The sequence below is a fragment of the Diabrotica undecimpunctata genome, chromosome 6 (assembly GCF_040954645.1).
Source record: "Diabrotica undecimpunctata isolate CICGRU chromosome 6, icDiaUnde3, whole genome shotgun sequence".
NCBI lineage: Eukaryota > Metazoa > Arthropoda > Insecta > Coleoptera > Chrysomelidae > Diabrotica > Diabrotica undecimpunctata.
Window position 1 is genome coordinate 17,253,905 of NC_092808.1, and position 18,569 is coordinate 17,272,473.

Here is an 18,569-nt window from a genome sequence, read left to right on the forward strand (position 1 = left end):
CTCCTTCCAGATAAAAGATATGATTGTACTCCTTGCAAATAGAAATTAAAGATGATTTTTCTTCACTATTTAAATGATCTGTTCTCAAGGCATTTTTTAATTTAGCAATTCTGTTAGAATTCGTATTATCTTTATAAGAAGACATTTTTCGTATATTTGCATTGTTTTGTAAATTTGGAATTTTTTCTATTGCTACTTGAATATCGTTTAATTCAACATCCGTTTCAGTAGTGTTTACGATTGAGGTTAAAAAGAAATCATTTTTTACTTTAACAACACTAGGACATAAAAATACACCTTTAAAGATTTCGCGTTCGGGACATAATCCTTCGCTTAATTCATTATTTATTACTTTAATTTGAACAATTGTTTCAGTTCTTGCGGATAGAATAGTTTTATTACTTCTTGAGTTAGAATTAGAGTTTTGATTTAGTATAAGATCGTCTGAACAGGATTTTTCTTCTGAACAGGATTTTGATTTATGATTTCGTGAAGAGTTACAAGTTTTATTTGTGCATATCTCAGTGGATTTTACACATTTTGGACTTGAATTTTCTTTGGATTTAGATTTAGATTTAGATTGAATTGGATTGGATAGTAGTTCTTCACTACTTAAGGTTATTTGGATATCATTGGTTTCTAAATAAGAATGATCCTCTATGGATTTAGCATCATAAGGAAATATTTCATCGATATTAGAACTTGTCTCGATATTTTGATCTCTCAGAAATTCGTCATTGTCATTGTTTAATGGAGATTTTATATATTCGATTGAAATAGAACAATTTTTAAAGTTTAATTTATTTTCTTTATAATCAATTTGGCATTTATTTATTTCAAAAAAATCGCTACCTAATATACCGTCGAAATGAAGAGGAAAATCGTCTTCTACGACATAGAAAACATGAGTTTGGACAAAATCTTTTATCTTGAAATTTACGTTACAACTACATATAGTTTTATTTGGATTTAAGACATTTTTATCAATGCCTCGTAGAGTAATAGACTTAGAATAAATTTTTGGAATGTTTAGTATTTTTGAATATTTAATTAAAGAAATATCTGCGCCTGTATCGATTAGAAACTTGCAAGAGGATGGATTAGAATTATTTACTAAGGGTAAATCTACATAGGAAGTGACTGAGAAGTTGATGGTTGTGATACGGCCTGAACTGAACGAACTCCTCGAGAATCGACCGTTGGTTGTCGAGGATTCTGGAAGTTTAAAGAATTTGTTGGATTTTTGTTTTTATTGTTAAATTCGCGTTTTCTACATTCTTCTATAACGTGACCTGGTTTTTTGCAGTATCTGCAAAAACGTTGGGAAGTGTTGGTATTTTCTTTTCTTAAGTTTGGAGGAAAATCAGAATTGGAATTTGAATTTGAAGGTTTATAATTTTGATTTTGAGAATTTGACCTTTGAAGATTTGAATTAGGATATTTTGGGTTTTGAAAACTAGAATTTTGAAGATGTCTAACATTTCTATCTGAATTGTTTTTATATCGACAGTTATTTGAGGAATGGTTATTTCGTTTGCAAATATTACAGAATGGTCTGAAAATTTCTTGTCTTGATAACTGTTCTTGTTCTTCGGCAATTGCTATAGCAACAGCTCTTTCTAAGGAATCTGGATTTCGGGCTTTGATTAAAATAGAGAGGTCTTTGTTTAATCCTCTAATAAAGACATTTAGTGCTTGAGTTTTTAAGAGTTTAGTACATGCATTTCTTGCATCTGGAGATAAGTCTGGATCAAGTGTATTTATTAATTTTATATAGCAATTTTCAACTTTATTTGCAAATGACATTACATTTTCACTGGGCATCTGACGTAAGGAATGTAATTCCAATTGCCACTGACCTTCAGTTCGGCGTTCAGAATAAGCATCTAATAAGAAGTCTTTTAAATCTTTCCATTCGTCAAATGTTCTGTTTCTAGTTATGGCCCTAGCTTTATCGGTTAATTTAGTTTCTATAATGGCTAATAAGATGGGTTTGGATTGCGGATTTACTAAATTGTATGCTTTATCACAATTGTCTATGAATTCGTATAATTTTGATTTTGTACCATCAAATCGAATGAGAAGTTTTTCAGCTATTTCAATTGATACTGACATTTTATTTGAATTAGAAGTAGAAGAATTTGAAAGAGAATTTGAGTCGGGAGAAGGTATTTGTTCGTCAAATAAGTTACTTATATCAGGATATAAAGTAGACATACGTTTACAAGATTTTTAAAATATGAGACAGAATTTAAGATAGAATGTACTTACAAGTAGAATATTGTTGTTGGTCGCATAGTCTATTATTCCACGGGTTCACCTCTACTTCCGATGGAACTACAATTGGGTTATGACTGGAACTGGATTTCGAACTGGATGTACTGGACCCCAATGTAATTAGTTGTAGTGGCGATTTTTCCACACTGACAGTTTTTTTTTGAATGATTCCTCGAAGGAAACAAGTCAATTCAAAAATTCCTCAGCTCTCCTTCTATCAGCAATCAGAGGAACTCTGCTACTAATATCCCACGTTCTGACACCAAATTTTGTTATGGAATACTATGCGTTTATTTCTTCTCCGGACTAACTCTTTGTTTTGGAATTAAACAGAATATATTGACATGTATAAATTTATTATATTAGAGGATGAAAATTACACTCTGCTTGTTATTTCTTAAAACTATGAATATATAAGTTCTGTTATCTACAATTATTTAACGATGTTTCTGGATGGATTTGAGTACAAGAGATTGGACTCAAATATTAATATTAAAATAGCAAATACGGATAGCTTATCGAACAAAGAAATAAGAGAAATAAATTATTATTATTCCATAGATACGAAGTATTAGGTGAATAAACTAGCGAAACTTATTTATTCTAAATAGGAAAATATTTATGAAGAGTATTGATTCTGATTTCTAACAGCAAATAATTATTAGTGATTATACATGAGAACTTTTCATAATTGTAAATAACATATACCAGGTGACTAAAAACTATATAGAAATACATAGATACTTTAATTATCTTACATGTGAGTAGGTAGGTACATTACAGTTATTAAGAATTAATTTTGGAAACGGTTTAAAGATATCTATATATTATAACATATTTTGAAACTATAATCATTTTCGTTTTCGTGAAATTTTGTTACAAGTTTCTACTTTCTAGTTACAATATATGATAATTGACTTTCACATTACTGCAGAAAACCCTGTTTCTTTATATTTATATTTACAAATTTTATTGCAGATAAATAAAAATAAAATTTTTACACCCATTTTTTATGTAGTCTTTCTTTAAAGAAGAAGCTATACCCATTAATATAATTTATCTATTTTAATTATACCGTCATCTTTTACGTCTATTGTGTAATCAGAGAGGGCATGATTTTAGGATGTCTTTATGAGATACCCATCGGGCTTGATAACATGTGTTTCAAGAGCCACTTAAGAAATGGTTCGACCATATTTTTTACCTAGGATTTTAAAAGCCGTATTTTACACTATACACTTGAACTTTGCGGGAAATCATTCCCATTCAGTTAACATGTTTAACTAACACTTTTTTTCCATCTGGTTATTGTTGTTTGGTGAATTTTCAACTTTATGGAATACGAGTACATGCAATGTTGCCACTATTGCAAATAAATCTGATTTTTATTTAGACAATTACACTCATTAATAGGCGAGGCAATGAAGTTATAAACCTACCAAATTTTTGCAGTTGTATGGATCTCAATAAAACTTCTTTCATTCGATTCGTAAAGGTGTCAGGAAATTTTGTGAACAAAAATGATGATGTGGAAATGAAAATTGCATTATTAAACAAGGAAAGTGCATGTCGAAGTGATAAAAAATGATAAATGTGTAATTCGGAAGTAATTGACGAAAATGAGTTCAATATTACTACTTGAAGAATTTTGGGATCACTGAACACAAATATTATAACGGCGATGGTCTCCGAGGCACCTGATCCGCAATATGGACCACATCTTCTGAAGTTTTATGGAAATTCGATACATAAGTCAAACTCGTTACTTAGGGATTTTTGGGATTGCTAAATACAAATATCATGTCGGGGATAGTCTTCTAGGCACCTGGTACCCAGAACGGAACCAAATTACTGAAGTTTTGTAGAAATTCGATACAAAATCAGTACAAACTCCTTATTTGTTGGGTTTTAGGGTCGCAGAACAATAGTTTTTGGGGTTTCTGAACACTATTATCATAAGGATGACGGTCTCCGATGCACCTGGTGCCCAGGACGGGCCTCGTCTGTAGATTTTTAGGGAAACTCGATACAAAATCAGGTCGTCCTGGGCCTTAGGTGCCTTGGAGACCATCGCTGAGATGATATTCGTATTCAGTGAAACCAAAAACCCCCGAGTAACGAGTTTGCACTGATTTTGTATCGAATTTCCATAAAACACCAAGAGACGGGTTCCATCCTAGGTACCAGGTGCCTAGGAGTCCATCGCCGTCACGATATTTGTATTCAGTGACCCCAAAAACCCCGAAGTAGTAATATTAAACTGATTTCCGTCACGCTTTCGAATCCAATGCAAAAAGTTTCATTGAGATCCATCCAACTGCATAAATTTGGTAGGTTTTGGGTTTTTACTGCTTTATCACTTCGCCTATAAGGAATGTAGGTTTGCGCTGTATTTTTTTTAAAGGGACACATTTATGACATTCTTCTATTATAGGCCGTATTCTGTAACTGTGGCAAAACTCTAATAGAAATGTAATTTTATTAATTACATTTAATTTTGATCCGAAATCACCATGTGACTGGAAAGAACAGTACCTAGGTAGTAGCAAAATTAGATTAGAATTATATTTTATTTCATAATGGTTGATAATAATAATAATGGCTTATATCAAAAACAACAACAACAACACTTATTGATGTGGCGATACCTAACATCAATAATTTGCGTGTTAAATACAACGAAAAGATCGCCAAGTATAGAGATCTAGAAATACAAAATCAGGAGACAATGGAGAATGGAAAGTACCCTGACAGGACTTATTATTCAATCTACTACTTGTGTTATTCCCAAAAATCTCCTAGCGAACACAAAACACCTGTGTCTAAATAAGTCCATTTATAAGTCCATGCAGAAAGCTGTACTCCTCGCGACGTCCAGATGTGTACGAAAATTTTTGGGAGATACTCCAACATAACAAGTCACCTAGAGCTCGATAATACGGAAAGAGTCTCACCAGAGCTCAATCTCTTTGATACCGTAGGTATCTGGGATGAGTGAATTTTTCCCTTAGAGGGAGTGTGAGCCGTATGGCTAAATATGGCCTAAAATTAAAAAAAAAATATTTTAGTTTGCGTTGAGCACACGTCATAACCGCGTTGTGAAAAATGTCGTTTATCCCAGTAAACTATAATGTTGTTCTTGTGATAAAATTACTCGTGAAGCATTGGTCAAAATTAAAATTATTGGTGGCATTTTGTAGAACACCGGTCGAAATTAAAATTGTTGGTGGCCATTTGTAGGCCACCAATCGAAATTAAAACCCTGTATTATAGCAAGCATAATGTTCAGAAAGATGACTATAACACATATCTTTCCCAATTTTAGAAGAGCTCATTCGACAAACAACGGGAGGGGTACAAATGTTACTTCTTTTTCAGCAGTAGACGAAAAATGACTACATTTTAAAATTGAGGTATATATTTATATTGGTTAAAAACTACCTAGATAAATTACTGGTCAGTAATTTATTTGGTCAGTAGGGCCAACGGATTTTCTTATTATCGCAGAAGTTTGCAAAGTGGTCATTGAAATAATATCTTCAGACAGGACCGCCCAAAAATAAGTGACTATACCGGTTGTACCGTAACACACAGTTACCAAAATAAAGATACATACAGTCGGTAGTATATATAGAGGTGTGCTTATTAGTTCTTTTAGACGAACTAGTCCAAGAGAACTATTTCACAAAAATGAATTAGTTCAGTGAACTAGTTCGCGAAAGAACTATTTGTAGGACCGAAATCGAAATCCAATACTAACATAACTGGTTGCCAGATGTCTCGTCTTATCATCACACAAGCTCGGCGCCGGCCGCCCGTTTTCTTCGGTTATCGGTTGTCACTGTCAGTCAGTCTTTCATGCTTTCACCCTAGAATACCCTCTTTTTTTTTCACCCCTGTAACTTATTAAAATAAACATTATAGAAGTTTTCAGGGACTTTCGGCCCTCAGTAATAATGTAGTCTTTCACTCTGCGTTTAAATTTTTCAAAAATACTTATTAGTTTTTTCAGGATTCGGAAAAAATGAATGCATTTAAAAAACATTGGCCCGAAATTTTGCGCCTACGCTCTTAAGAATTTATATTGTGTGATATGCCCACTGACTATTAATTTTCTGGTTGTTAGCTGTCATTGGCGGCTTGGCCACGTAACTTCAAAGGACTGTCGCTTCTCTGTGTTGGGTTGTTCTCTGCTTTCACTGTTTCACTACCGTAGAAGTAGTTCGGATTCGGAACCATTTCTTTCGATCACATGTTTAGGTTTAAATGTTTTAAATTTATTTCTGAAATGTTTTGCAAATAACATTTTTTATATTTGCAAAAAATTATTAAGATTTGTTTTTTATTAACTGTTTTAAAAATAAATAAGGTTCACATCTGATTTATTTTTATATTTACGTATATTTAAACTCATAGATATCTATAATTAGGTTATTTCTAAAAGAGCCTTTACAAAAAAAATCAGTGAATTTTCTAGGAACATTAAATAACACATTTTCATTCTCACTTTTACATAAAATTATATTTTATGTAAATGCATCAATCATTATAACCACAACTAAAAATTTTTTTTCAAAATTACAATACGAGAAACAACACAGCATGGCAACGTCCAAGCCAATGCATGGGCATAAGATCCGAACCATTATGACATTAATATAAGACTGTTTATGTTATTGTCACATTCATAAGAATTATTATCTAAATCCACAAGGAAAATAATTCCTGCAGCTGGCTGTATACCACGTATCACAAAAAGAGGTTAATCTTTGTAAGTGGGTATATTTTATAAAAAAACCCTTAAAAGGGCTTCATTAAAAACACGAACGTTTTCGGAACAACAGTTCCATCATCAGGTTAAAAAATATAGGTTACCATGCCTGAGCCACCAAAATATTAGGGTAAAAACCCTTTAAAATACGTAATGTTACCAAATATTGTACATGATATTGTTAATATTATTTGATGTTTAATATTTTAATTAAATTTTACTTCAGGTAACATACACCCATGCTTTAAGTGAGTTCCAGTGTCCGGAGAGTAAACCTCTTCAAACTTATACCTGAAGTAAAATTTAATTAAAATATTAAACATCAAATAATATTAACAATATCATGTACAATCTTTGGTAACTTTATATATTTTAAAGGGTTTTTTACCCTAATATTTTGGTGGCTCAGGCATGGTAACCTGTATTTTTTAACCTGATGATAGAACTGTTGTTCCTAAAACGTTCGTGTTTTTAATGTAGCCCTTTTAAGGGTTTTTTATAAAATATACCCACTTACAAAGATTAACCTCGTTTTTTTTAATTATTATCTGTTATCTGAGGCTAATCGTCATTTCTTTTTTTAAACTAATCAGTCCATCCCATCACAAAATAATAAATATATGATCTCATTCATTCCTTATTTCTTCTGTAGAAGTTGAGACACAATTTATAATGCAAATCGTTCGCAGTGAATTAGTTCTATGAAAATTAATGAACTAGTTCAATTAGTTCAGTCGAAAGAATCGTTTATTTGAACTATTTCGATTGGTGAACTACACATCTCTAGATTCAACTAAACTGATTAAAATTTATTCTTTTTTTAGGTACAGCAGAGAATCTGTCCCGCTACTTATCTATCCCCTCCAAGAAGCGCCCAAGAAGTGCCAATACTGTCAAGGAGATCTCGTCTTCGAATTTCAAGTTATTCCAACAATTATTTCCAAACTAAAACTAATAACCGATCCCAAGCAGATCGCCAGACTGGAATTCGGAACTGTTCTGGTATACACTTGCCGAAAAAGTTGCTGGTCTTCTGACACTACTTTTAGACTTGAGACTGTGATTTTACAAAGTGAACTTTACTAGAATGAGACACTATTATAAACTGCAGAAACTATTAATATTCTTTTCCTTTCAAACTACACAGTTATTATAGTAGATAGTTCGTCTAGAAAGTACGAGGAATTTAAAAATATCTCATTGCCTGTATAGTCAGTCCGTTGGTTCTTGGCACATACTGTATTAAACGATAACGTGGTCATGTTACATCTTATATGTTACCTCTTGAAGACATGCAAACGGTTCCAAAGGTCCTCAATTTTTTATGTATACTTCAAATTATGTATATACATTCAGCATACATGGTTGTGGAATTGAATATGATTTTTCAAGGATATTCGGGCCAAATTACAGAACATTTTCGGAATAAATATTTCATCTTCAGTGCTGCTACTTTTTTTTTTCTTTTCTGAGGGTGGAAATCGCTAGGGATTGCTGGCGTGTGTCGAATTCAGGGTAGATGAGTCCATTCGAGCCCATTTCCCTCTAGAAGGAGGTCCTGCAAACGGATGCCTTCCTGTTATCCTGCCTACCAATTAAAACCACTCTCTCCTACTTGTGAGCAGTTGACTGTCGCACGTACCATCATACTCCGAGAGTGGGATGGCCGCTGTAAAAATACATGGATGAAAACCCTTCAAATCTTGTTAAATTGGTAATAGCTTACATGATTGTTGAACATTTTAGTGCCATCTCCGCGACGAAGGTTGGCAATCATCATGGCTATTCTGACCTTCGCAGCTGCTCTGAAGAATTGCCTTGAGCTACAACCAAACCACTCTCTCAGGCTCTTCAACCAGGAAACGCGTCTTCTTCCTACGCTTCTCCTACCCTCTACTTTTCCTTGAATTATGAGTCTCAAGATGTTGTATCTTTCGCCTCTCATCACATGTCCGAGATATTGCAATTTCCTTTCTTTTATTGTATTTTCCATTTCCCTCTCTCTGCCTATTCTCCTTAACACTTCTGTATTTGTGATTCTATCTACCCATGGATCCTTAACAATCTTCTAAATGTCCACATTTCAAACGCGTTAAGTCGATTTATTGTATTCCGGTTTAATGTCCATGATTCAGCTCCATAGTAAAGTACACTGTGTACATAGCATTTAATTAGCCTTATTCTGAGGGCCAATGTCAGATCTTTGCCGCATAAAATCTTTTTCATTTTCACGAAGTTGGCACGTGCTTTTTCAATTCTGACTCTTATTTCTGCAGTATAATCGTTATTTTTTGTGATTATCGTTCCCAAGTAAGTATATCTTTTTACTCTCTCAATCTGCTGGCCGCCTACCGTTAATATTTCGTTTGTATTGTTGTTCTTGCTAATTTTCATGAATTTGGTTTTTTGATGTTGAGAGAGTCCGTATTCTCCACTATATCTTAATATTTTGTTCATTATTCTTTCTAAGTCTTCCAAGTTGTCGGCTATTATGACTGTATCGTCGGCATTCCTAATGTTGTTAATTAAACTTCCGTTCACTTTTATGCCGACTGTCTCGTTTACCAAAGCTTCTTGTATGATTTCTTCAGAATAAGCATTAAACAATAACGGCGACAGCATGCTACCTTGCCTGACCCCTCTCCTTATCTCCACTTCTTCTGACACTTCTCTTCCAATTTTCACATTTGATCGTTGGCTGTAGTATAAATTTGATATCAATGTTACATCCCTCACATCCAGATTCTTGTTTTTGAGTACTTCTATAAGTCGGTCATGTTTTACCTTATCGAATGCCTTGTTGTAGTCTATAAAGCATACATAAAGATCTCGATTAACATTCAACGAGAGTTATTGGTCCGAAAACGTTGTCTCTAAACGAACCATGCGTAGCAACAGTTGTGAATCTATAAAATGAATCTACATAAAATTTTAATATCCTATAAAATTATCAGCAACAATATAATACAAAAAAAATTTAATAATATTTAAAGGGTTTCCACCCATGTATTTACTGGCTTTACACATGTATATCTAGTAGCAGCACTGAAGATGGAATATTTATTCCGAAGACGTTCTGTGATTTAGCCCGAAAGGTTTTTTTTTAATAAATATACCCTTTAGAAAGGATTTTTTTTTACTAAAATAATGTCCACGATCCTGTTGAACTTTTGCTATATCCTTCATTGTCGTGTTAACCATATTACATCAAGGTAATGATTGGATACTTCAAGCAGTATAATCACAATGATTTAATTGATATAAAGGTAGACAACTGCAAAGATAACTGTTAAAATTTTAATTAAAAATGCCCATAGATATATTTCAATGTAATAAAAAAAACAAAACAAATTCATGTATTTTCTAGACGAACTGGATCAATTTATTTTTATAATTTTTTAGACGATTAGATTGATTATCATTAAAAGTATATTTGATAGTAGCATTTCTGTTCAATACATATAATCTTTTTATTAAGACTGTAAAACTCTTTTAGGACCTTTTTCTACTTAAGTGTTGTTTATTTCAAATAAAATACCAATTCCGATGAATAAATGTCACCGGTGTCAACCACACATGCACACCGAAATGAAGGTAATTATTATTACGAAGATATCTCCGACGAGTACTGGACAGTGTATATCATGAAGAATTACTTGCACGCCTACATTTCAATGGTCAGTGAGACAAAGTATGGCCAGATAAGCAGAACTCACTCACTGTTGCCAACCGACGAAAATAACGGAGTGGCTTTCCAGGCTGTTTGGATAGTCTGAGCGAGAAGAGCACTTTGACGTCTTCATTTTCTAAAAAAGGGCTTTCTTCAGGCATTTACACTCTTACGTCACCGGAGAGCGACAATGTGGAGTGGTCCTTAACTTACTATGACTCGAACTGATAATTTTCTTTTGAACCAACCTACCAAGGATAGAGAATTTACTATCAACACATGCACATGCAGACAGACCTCCGAGAAAGGTAGTCGCAACCACACTGCATGGTCTCACACCTGATCGGCCTGATGTCGAATCCGTAATAAAAAATAGTAGATCACTATTAAAATCGAAAGTTACCCACGCCCCAACCGTCAGGGGGATAATCGTGTTTGGCGCGGTTTGAATGCGGATACCGAATCCGCAATAAAAAATGGTGGTTTCCTATTAAGATTGCAAGCTGCTCACGCCTCCGCACACATTTCCCCTCGATTTCTCACACATCTCCCCTCTTATGATTTCCACCTAGCGGGTGATTGACAAGTGGTTCTTCTTAGGGTGCCTGTCCGTTCCGATCATTGGCGATCATTCTGGATATGATAACTTTGTTGGTTGCTATACGAAGTAGCTGTGTTGAGGTCTTTCTATACCATGCTCTCAAATTAGCAAGCCAGGATATTCTTCTTCGTCCTGGGGCCCTTTTTCCTTCCTTTTACCTTGCAAAATGCATTGGAGTAGTTCATATCTGCCTTGATTTCACATTATTTGTCCCAAGCTTACGGCCCTTCATGATGTTGACCAAATCCGCGGTTGTGTTCATCCTCCGTAGTACTTCTTCATTAGTGACTTTGTCTGTTCATGGTATCTTCAGAACCCTTCTGTATAACCATAGCTCAAAAGCCTGAAGTTTTGATAGAGTTTCCGCCTTCAATGTCCACGTTTCTACTTCGTACAGAAGCACTGAGTACACGGAACATTTAAGGAGCCTTATTTTTGTTTTTAGGGTGAGGTCACGGCTCTTGAACACAGAGCCCATAGTCAAGAATGCACTTTTTGCCTTTCCGATGCAACATTTAATCTCTTGGGTATTGTCCGCGACTTATTTATTGTAGTTCCCAAGTAGTTGTACTATGAGACACGTTCAATTCTCATTTGGTTCACATACAGATTTGTTCCAGTTATGTTTTCCTTACTGATGATCATTAGCTTTTGTTTGCTGGTGTTTATATCCAGTCCATATGCTCTACTTGTTTCCGTTATTTTGTTCATTAAGTTTTGCAGCCCTTCTATGGTATTAAGGTTTTTGAGGGGCAAAATGACTGAATTTTGTTTATTCCAATCGACGCTTTTGAGACGTAGTTCTTAAATAAACATTTAAACTTTGTTTATTTTTTTCGAAGAAACACTAAAGTGTTTTTCTTGGAAGATTCTGAGATGTTATTTAAATGTTTATAAAAACTCTCGTTCGAATCGAAGGAGATGAATGGAGTTTGAAATACGTGAATTAAAACTTTATACAGAACAAAACAACAAAAATGCTTCACGTTCACATGCCGTCGAACACTTAAGCAAAGGTTAACCAATGAGCGTTCTGATTGCATTACGATTTCCTTTCTCACCACTACACGGGTACATAACTCCATGTGTAAATATAAACGGCTTTGAAGTCACAGACAGTTTATCTCTATTACTTCTAGAGTGTCTTATGACGAAAGCTGCGAGTGCAGCTTGGATTCTGCTCATCTTCCCTAGACTCTGGGGCTAGTTGCAATATTTATAATGAGGGATGTGGAGAATCTATAAGAGTTAAGGCTATCTAAGTTTTGTTGTGTGTATGTGTGTGTGTGAGATATATATATATATATATATATATAGAGAGAGAGAGAGAGAGAGAGAGAGAGAGAGAGAGAGAGAGAGAGAGAGAGAGAGAGAAACTGCCCTGTGAACCAGTGTAACAAAGAGAAAAAACATCGAGCATTTGCTATTTTATTTGAAATGAACAATAAATCTTTCTTTACTATTAGAAGCTTTTTTTCGTTTATAATTCATTCTAGATGAATCGTAAAAATAGAATATACTCAAATTTAAACATTATCAGAGAAAAGAGTAATTATTTTATTACTACAAACTTTTAGTTACTAAGCATGAAAGAGTAAAATAGTCATAAACAATCGAAGAGAAAATGCCCTCCAATAAAAGATTATATTTTCTCATTGACCTAGAAAAAATATATCACAATCAATGTTGTGTATGCACAGTTCAAAAAGCTGTAAAAAACTTTTATTCAAAATTACAAAAATTATTAAAAGACATATATTAATGTTGAGAAAGAACCTTTTATTGTGACAGGTGTAATACTTGCATAAGCAATTCAAATTCTTGTAAAGTATTTATTATTATAATGTCTATAGTAGACTGATTTTTTCCTACAACTTTTTCATCCGACTTTGCCTTTATCCCTGGATACAGGCGGCTTCCATATTCTTCCCCGGGTCCGTTCGATCCAAGATCTCTGTTATCACCGACGCTGAAGCTTATTGGGTTTGTTGCCCATTGTTGTTTCCTAGTTCCTACATCCAGTCTAGAATTTTTGTACCTGTACAAGTTTGTGCAGGTCTTTTGCTTCTTCTTATTGCGCCGTCTTCTTTTGAAGGTGGCCGATCCAAATGGCCATTGTAGCTTTGGAAACTATTGCACGAAAACTGCCACGCGGCTTTCAGCCACGAGTTCTGCCATCTTCTACTTTTGAAGTGACACTTCAGTAATGTCAGTGTCCCGTTTTACGTTTTGAATCTTGACAAAGGCAAGGGTTTCCTGCCGAAACGTTGATTTCTATGGAAAATAAAATCTAGTTCCACATGTAATATAATTTATTGAACCTAAACCCAAGAAATACTAATTTTATATTATATATATATATATATATATATATATATATATATATATATATATATATATATATATCCATTATTCATCAATCTACTGAAGAAATAAAATATGACCTGCAACCTTTCTGGTGCCGGTTTGGGCTTCAGTCAATTCCGTACAATTTTACAACACGAATAGTGTATGATTTTTATTTTGTATTTGTCAATTACCAAAAAGCATTGATTGTATATATTTTGATAATGGATGTGAATGTTAAGTTGATATCAGCATCATTTGCTATGTTAGCCCCCATATGAAAATAATGTGCAATTTTTAATTTAACGTAGTTCGGGTAACAATTTTTTTGTAGTTTACAGTACGTTTCAAAAAGTCTGTTTTTTGATTTGCCGTTTGTTTTGTTAGTATTATACTCTATTAAGACTATAAGCAATATACCGGGTGGTGAATCGTCAAATCGGTCATATGAAACTCAATAGGAAAGTCTAAACTGTTGAATTCCTGCTTCCCTTATAATTTTACATCAAAACTCATCAGAATTTATTTGAAGAAGACTGTATTGAAAACAAATGTTCAAGTTGTTCTACAAATTAAACATATAACGACATTTCAAAATTTTGCAAATAAAAATACATTTACCAGTGTTGTTGTCAAAGTTAGGCCATACGTAATTCACTTATGTGTATAACGGGTTGCATATGGTCACAATGATGTTATTTATTAAAAATTATTATGGAATTATCAATATTTTTATTTTACGATTTATTCTGTAAAAAGCAATAAAGTTAATGAAATGTACTCAGTTGAGGAAAAATCAGTAATCATATTTTATTCAGTCAATAGTGCGATCACTGCCAGATCTTTATTTATCGCAATGTATTCTAATAGAACAATTCCAAGTTATATAACAATTAAAAGGATTTTTAAAAAGTTTGAAAATAGTGGGACCGTGATTCGTAATTGTAACTATACATTGTGATTATTTAAAGGAAGAATAAAAAATAATTTATGATAATTTCTAAACATAAAACCAAAGAATATAGACGCTTATACAGTGTGTAAAAGCCAAATGGAATAAATTCATTATTTAGGTTACTGTACATATTTATAAAAAATCCCGAAACACGTCAAATTTAAATTATAACTTGACATTCTTTAACGTCATCCCCTTTAGAATGACAGGTACAACACCCAATTTTTAAAATAGGAAGTATAGGCTTGTGATATATTGTTTGAAAGGTTTTTTCATTCTCCATTCAAAAATGTTGTCGCTTTCAAGTTTATTAAGATTAATTAAGATAAAATAAATTAAAATCATGTGGTTACCGAAATTCGCTACAATACAATCAAAAACTAAACTGTAATGCAAAACGTAATAAAATGTAGAACACGAAAAAGAACTATGAATGTTAATGAAGTAGATGTTCAAAATGTTTACCGCGAACGTCTTGGCAACATCCTAATCTCAAATAAAACTGTCTTCTAACATTATTTAACATAACAGGCGTGATCGACTTAATCGCAAGCGTTATTCGTTCTTTTAAGTCATTTAAATGATATATAAATCATAATAATGTAAGATCAGGTGATCGCGCTGGCCATTCAATCGATCCTCGCCTCCCTATCCACCGATTGGGAAATATTGTATCGAGGTACTGCCGGACATTAAGTTGGTAATGTGGATATAAATTTGCCAACGTTGAAATGACATCATTTTGAAGTAGTGCCAAATAATTGTTACCATTCAAGTTGCCCTCAATGAAAAAGGGACCAATGATATTGTTTCCTACAATCCCTGCCCAAACATTAACCTTTTGAGGGTATTGAGTGTGTTCTTCTCTCATCCAGTGAGGATTTTCCATGGCCCAGTAGCGGCAATTTTGCCGATTAGCATGACCGTTAAGTGAAAAAGTACACTCATCAGAAAACATAACGTCTTCTAATTGGATAATATTGTCCAACATGTCCATCATTTGCTCACAAAAAAAAGTTCTCCTATCAAAATCGTCTTCCATGAGCTCCTGAGTAGGTATCATCTTATAGGGATGCAATTTATTTTCTTTTAATATGTTTACTATCGATGTATGGCTAGCATTGAATGTAGTGGATGCCTGTCTACTCGATGTATGTGGATTTTCCTGAAACTCAAGCAACACATCTAATTTGAGTTCATCACTCAGTGCATTGGCAGCTGCTTTTTTTATCTGCCTTACATGACCAAACTCGCAAAACTGCTTCTCTATTTTACTTATTGTTCCTTGGGATATAGGCGGTAAATTAGGAAATTTCTCATGAAATAGGCGAGTTACTTCCTGTTGTGTTCGGGTGTTATCTCCGTAACCAATCATTTGTAAAACTGTTATTTTATGCATTTCCGTTAATCTAACCATTTTTCAGAATTGAATTGAACGAACTTTTTACTTAAATTAAAATACTGACAACTTAAATAAAACAATTTACTAATGCGTGTTAAAATAACGTTGCCACGGAAATTCTTTAAAGTTTTTTAATGGTTACCATCTAAAAACCACATTGCTATGGTTTTTGTTCACTTTCTCATTATCAAGACCTAAACGGGAAATAAGTTTTGAGTATATTTTAGCGAATTTCGGTAACCACATGATTTTAATTTATTTTATCTTAATTAATCTTAATAAACTTGAAAGCGACAACATTTTTGAATGGAGAATGAAAAGACCTTTCAAACGATATATCACAAGCCTATACTTCCTATTTTAAAAATTGGAGGTTGTACCTGTCATTCTAAGGGGGTTGAAGGTAGGGGTTGCATTTTCACGTTAAAGAATGTCAAGTTACAATTTAAATTTGACGTGTTTTGGGATTTTTTATAAATATGTACAGTAACCTAAATAATGAATTTATTCCATTTGGCTTTTACACACTGTAGAAGAATTGTTCACTGTTATTTTTGAAAGTCGGCAAAGGTGGGACAGGGTGGAACGCACGTGGTACCACTAAGGAGCGGTCATGTCAGCTCTATTATTGTTTCTAAAATATGAAAGAGTGGGGCAATAAATGCAACTTTAGATATTTTTATATGTATATTTTTATATGTATTTAGATGCCGCGTGGTCGTAGAATAGGATTAAATTTTTGCGTTTTATAAAATTTTTTAAAGAAAATAATATTATTTTAACTTTTAATAAATGAATCTTTTTAGAAAAATTATTATGATTCAAATTTTTAATTGAAATATGTACAAAATATGTTACAAATATGAAAATTATGTTTTAGATACTACTAGTTGTTATTTTAAAACAAGATTAACTAGTACCCATACAGCGTAAAAACTTTCACATATACTATTCATTAAAAGGTACTGTTAAATATTTTAAAAATAAATCAGGAATGCTTTTTGTTGTTATTAAAAAATTATACTTTGATAAAACTATAACAAATGTTCAAGCAATCCGTCATTTTGTACTAAGCAGTGTCCCAATCAGAGGTCCCAATCGATTATCAAATCCTCATCTAACATTAGCCAGAACGCGTGGCGTTATTTTTGCACACTCTGTATTAATTCATATTATTATTGCTTCAATATCTGAGATATATCTATACAGATAGGTCCAATCAAACTATTATTAAAACTGTTTTTAAGTAATTCCTTAACCTCTCGGCTATTGTGCGGCCTTAACCCGTCGATTTGAACAAAATTTTTTCTTCATCTGAGATACTTCTGCAAGTTTTTGAATGATTCAAGAACTTCGTTTTGATTTTCTAAATTTATTGGTACCTCAACAATATGGTTTGTGCAGGTAAAATAAGAAATCACGGTCTCAGTATTTCCAAACTTTTTTAAAATCTTTTGAATTCCAAAGAATCGAGGAGTTTAAGGGAGGCATATGTCCAGCAGTGGACGTGATAAATCAAGGCTGGATGATGATGATGATGATGAATTGTTGAATTACGTGAAATTGGTATGTTGGAATATCTTACATTAAATACAGAATTGACAGTGCGTGCACTTGAATCATCGCGAAACCATTGCATGAATAAAGCATCTTTATTATTGCTACTTTTTGCTCAACTGATTACATTTTACCAACTGTATTGTTTTTTTATACAATAAAACATAAAAAATATTGACAATTCGAATATTGTTAATATCTAACTTCATTGTGACCAAACGCAACTTGTTATACATTGCCCTACGTGTTGCCTAACTTTTACAACAATACCTTGACAAAATGGTTTTATATTTTTGCAAAATTTTATTTGGATATTAGGGATAGATGAGTCGGCAGTAAACGAGATCAAATGGCAATATTAAAGGAGAAAGATTTCAATGTTCATCTAGATTAAAAGATAACAACGTTGGAGCCAAAGTAAACAAGTGCTTACAACAAAAAGGAACAAGGAATAAAACTGGATGAGGGATGCAATTTTGAAGATAATAATTAATAGTTACAATTAATTAAGTATAGTATTCAGAAATATATAAACATATAGAATATTTGTAAACGCATATAAAATATTTGTTGGTCATGCAGTTTATTGTGCGTTTTTCTTTAAAATTATCTTGACAAGGCTAGGTTGAAAATGGAGTAGCTTAAAAATCATTTCCAAGACAACAAAACACATTCCAGAAGAAATACTGGATCGCAGTAAGTGTTAAAAAAATGTCCATCCTCTAGTTTTGTGTAGGCCATTTCTTTGTCCGTTGGGGAGTACTGCGGCCAAAATTGTAACAGGTAAAAAGGTCATTGAACGCTGTGCTAATGTTCGATAGACATGTAGCTAGCGTAACACTATATAGATATTTAAAAATAACAAATTTTGGTATATTTATTACACTTTTTAGATTTTCCTTCCGATTATTTCTAGTTCTTGTCATACTTTTATGTTTGAAAATCAGTTGAAACGTACTAGTGTACATTTTCGTTGCAGACATTTTGAAA

The 18,569-nt window shown here is 33.0% G+C and overlaps 1 protein-coding gene across 2 annotated transcripts in view; it reads left to right on the forward strand.

Annotated features, from left to right (window-relative positions):
• The window catches only part of trus (programmed cell death 2 like trus), an 81,579-nt gene extending 66,803 nt beyond the window's left edge, over window positions 1–14,776 (forward strand). For both annotated transcript variants that reach the window (XM_072534333.1, XM_072534332.1), the window contains one exon: window positions 7,873–14,776. In XM_072534333.1, coding sequence (XP_072390434.1) covers window positions 7,873–8,134 — 262 coding nt within the window. In that variant the 3' untranslated portion in view covers window positions 8,135–14,776. The remainder of the gene's footprint in view (window positions 1–7,872) is intronic.
• Window positions 14,777–18,569: the final 3,793 nt, after the last annotated feature.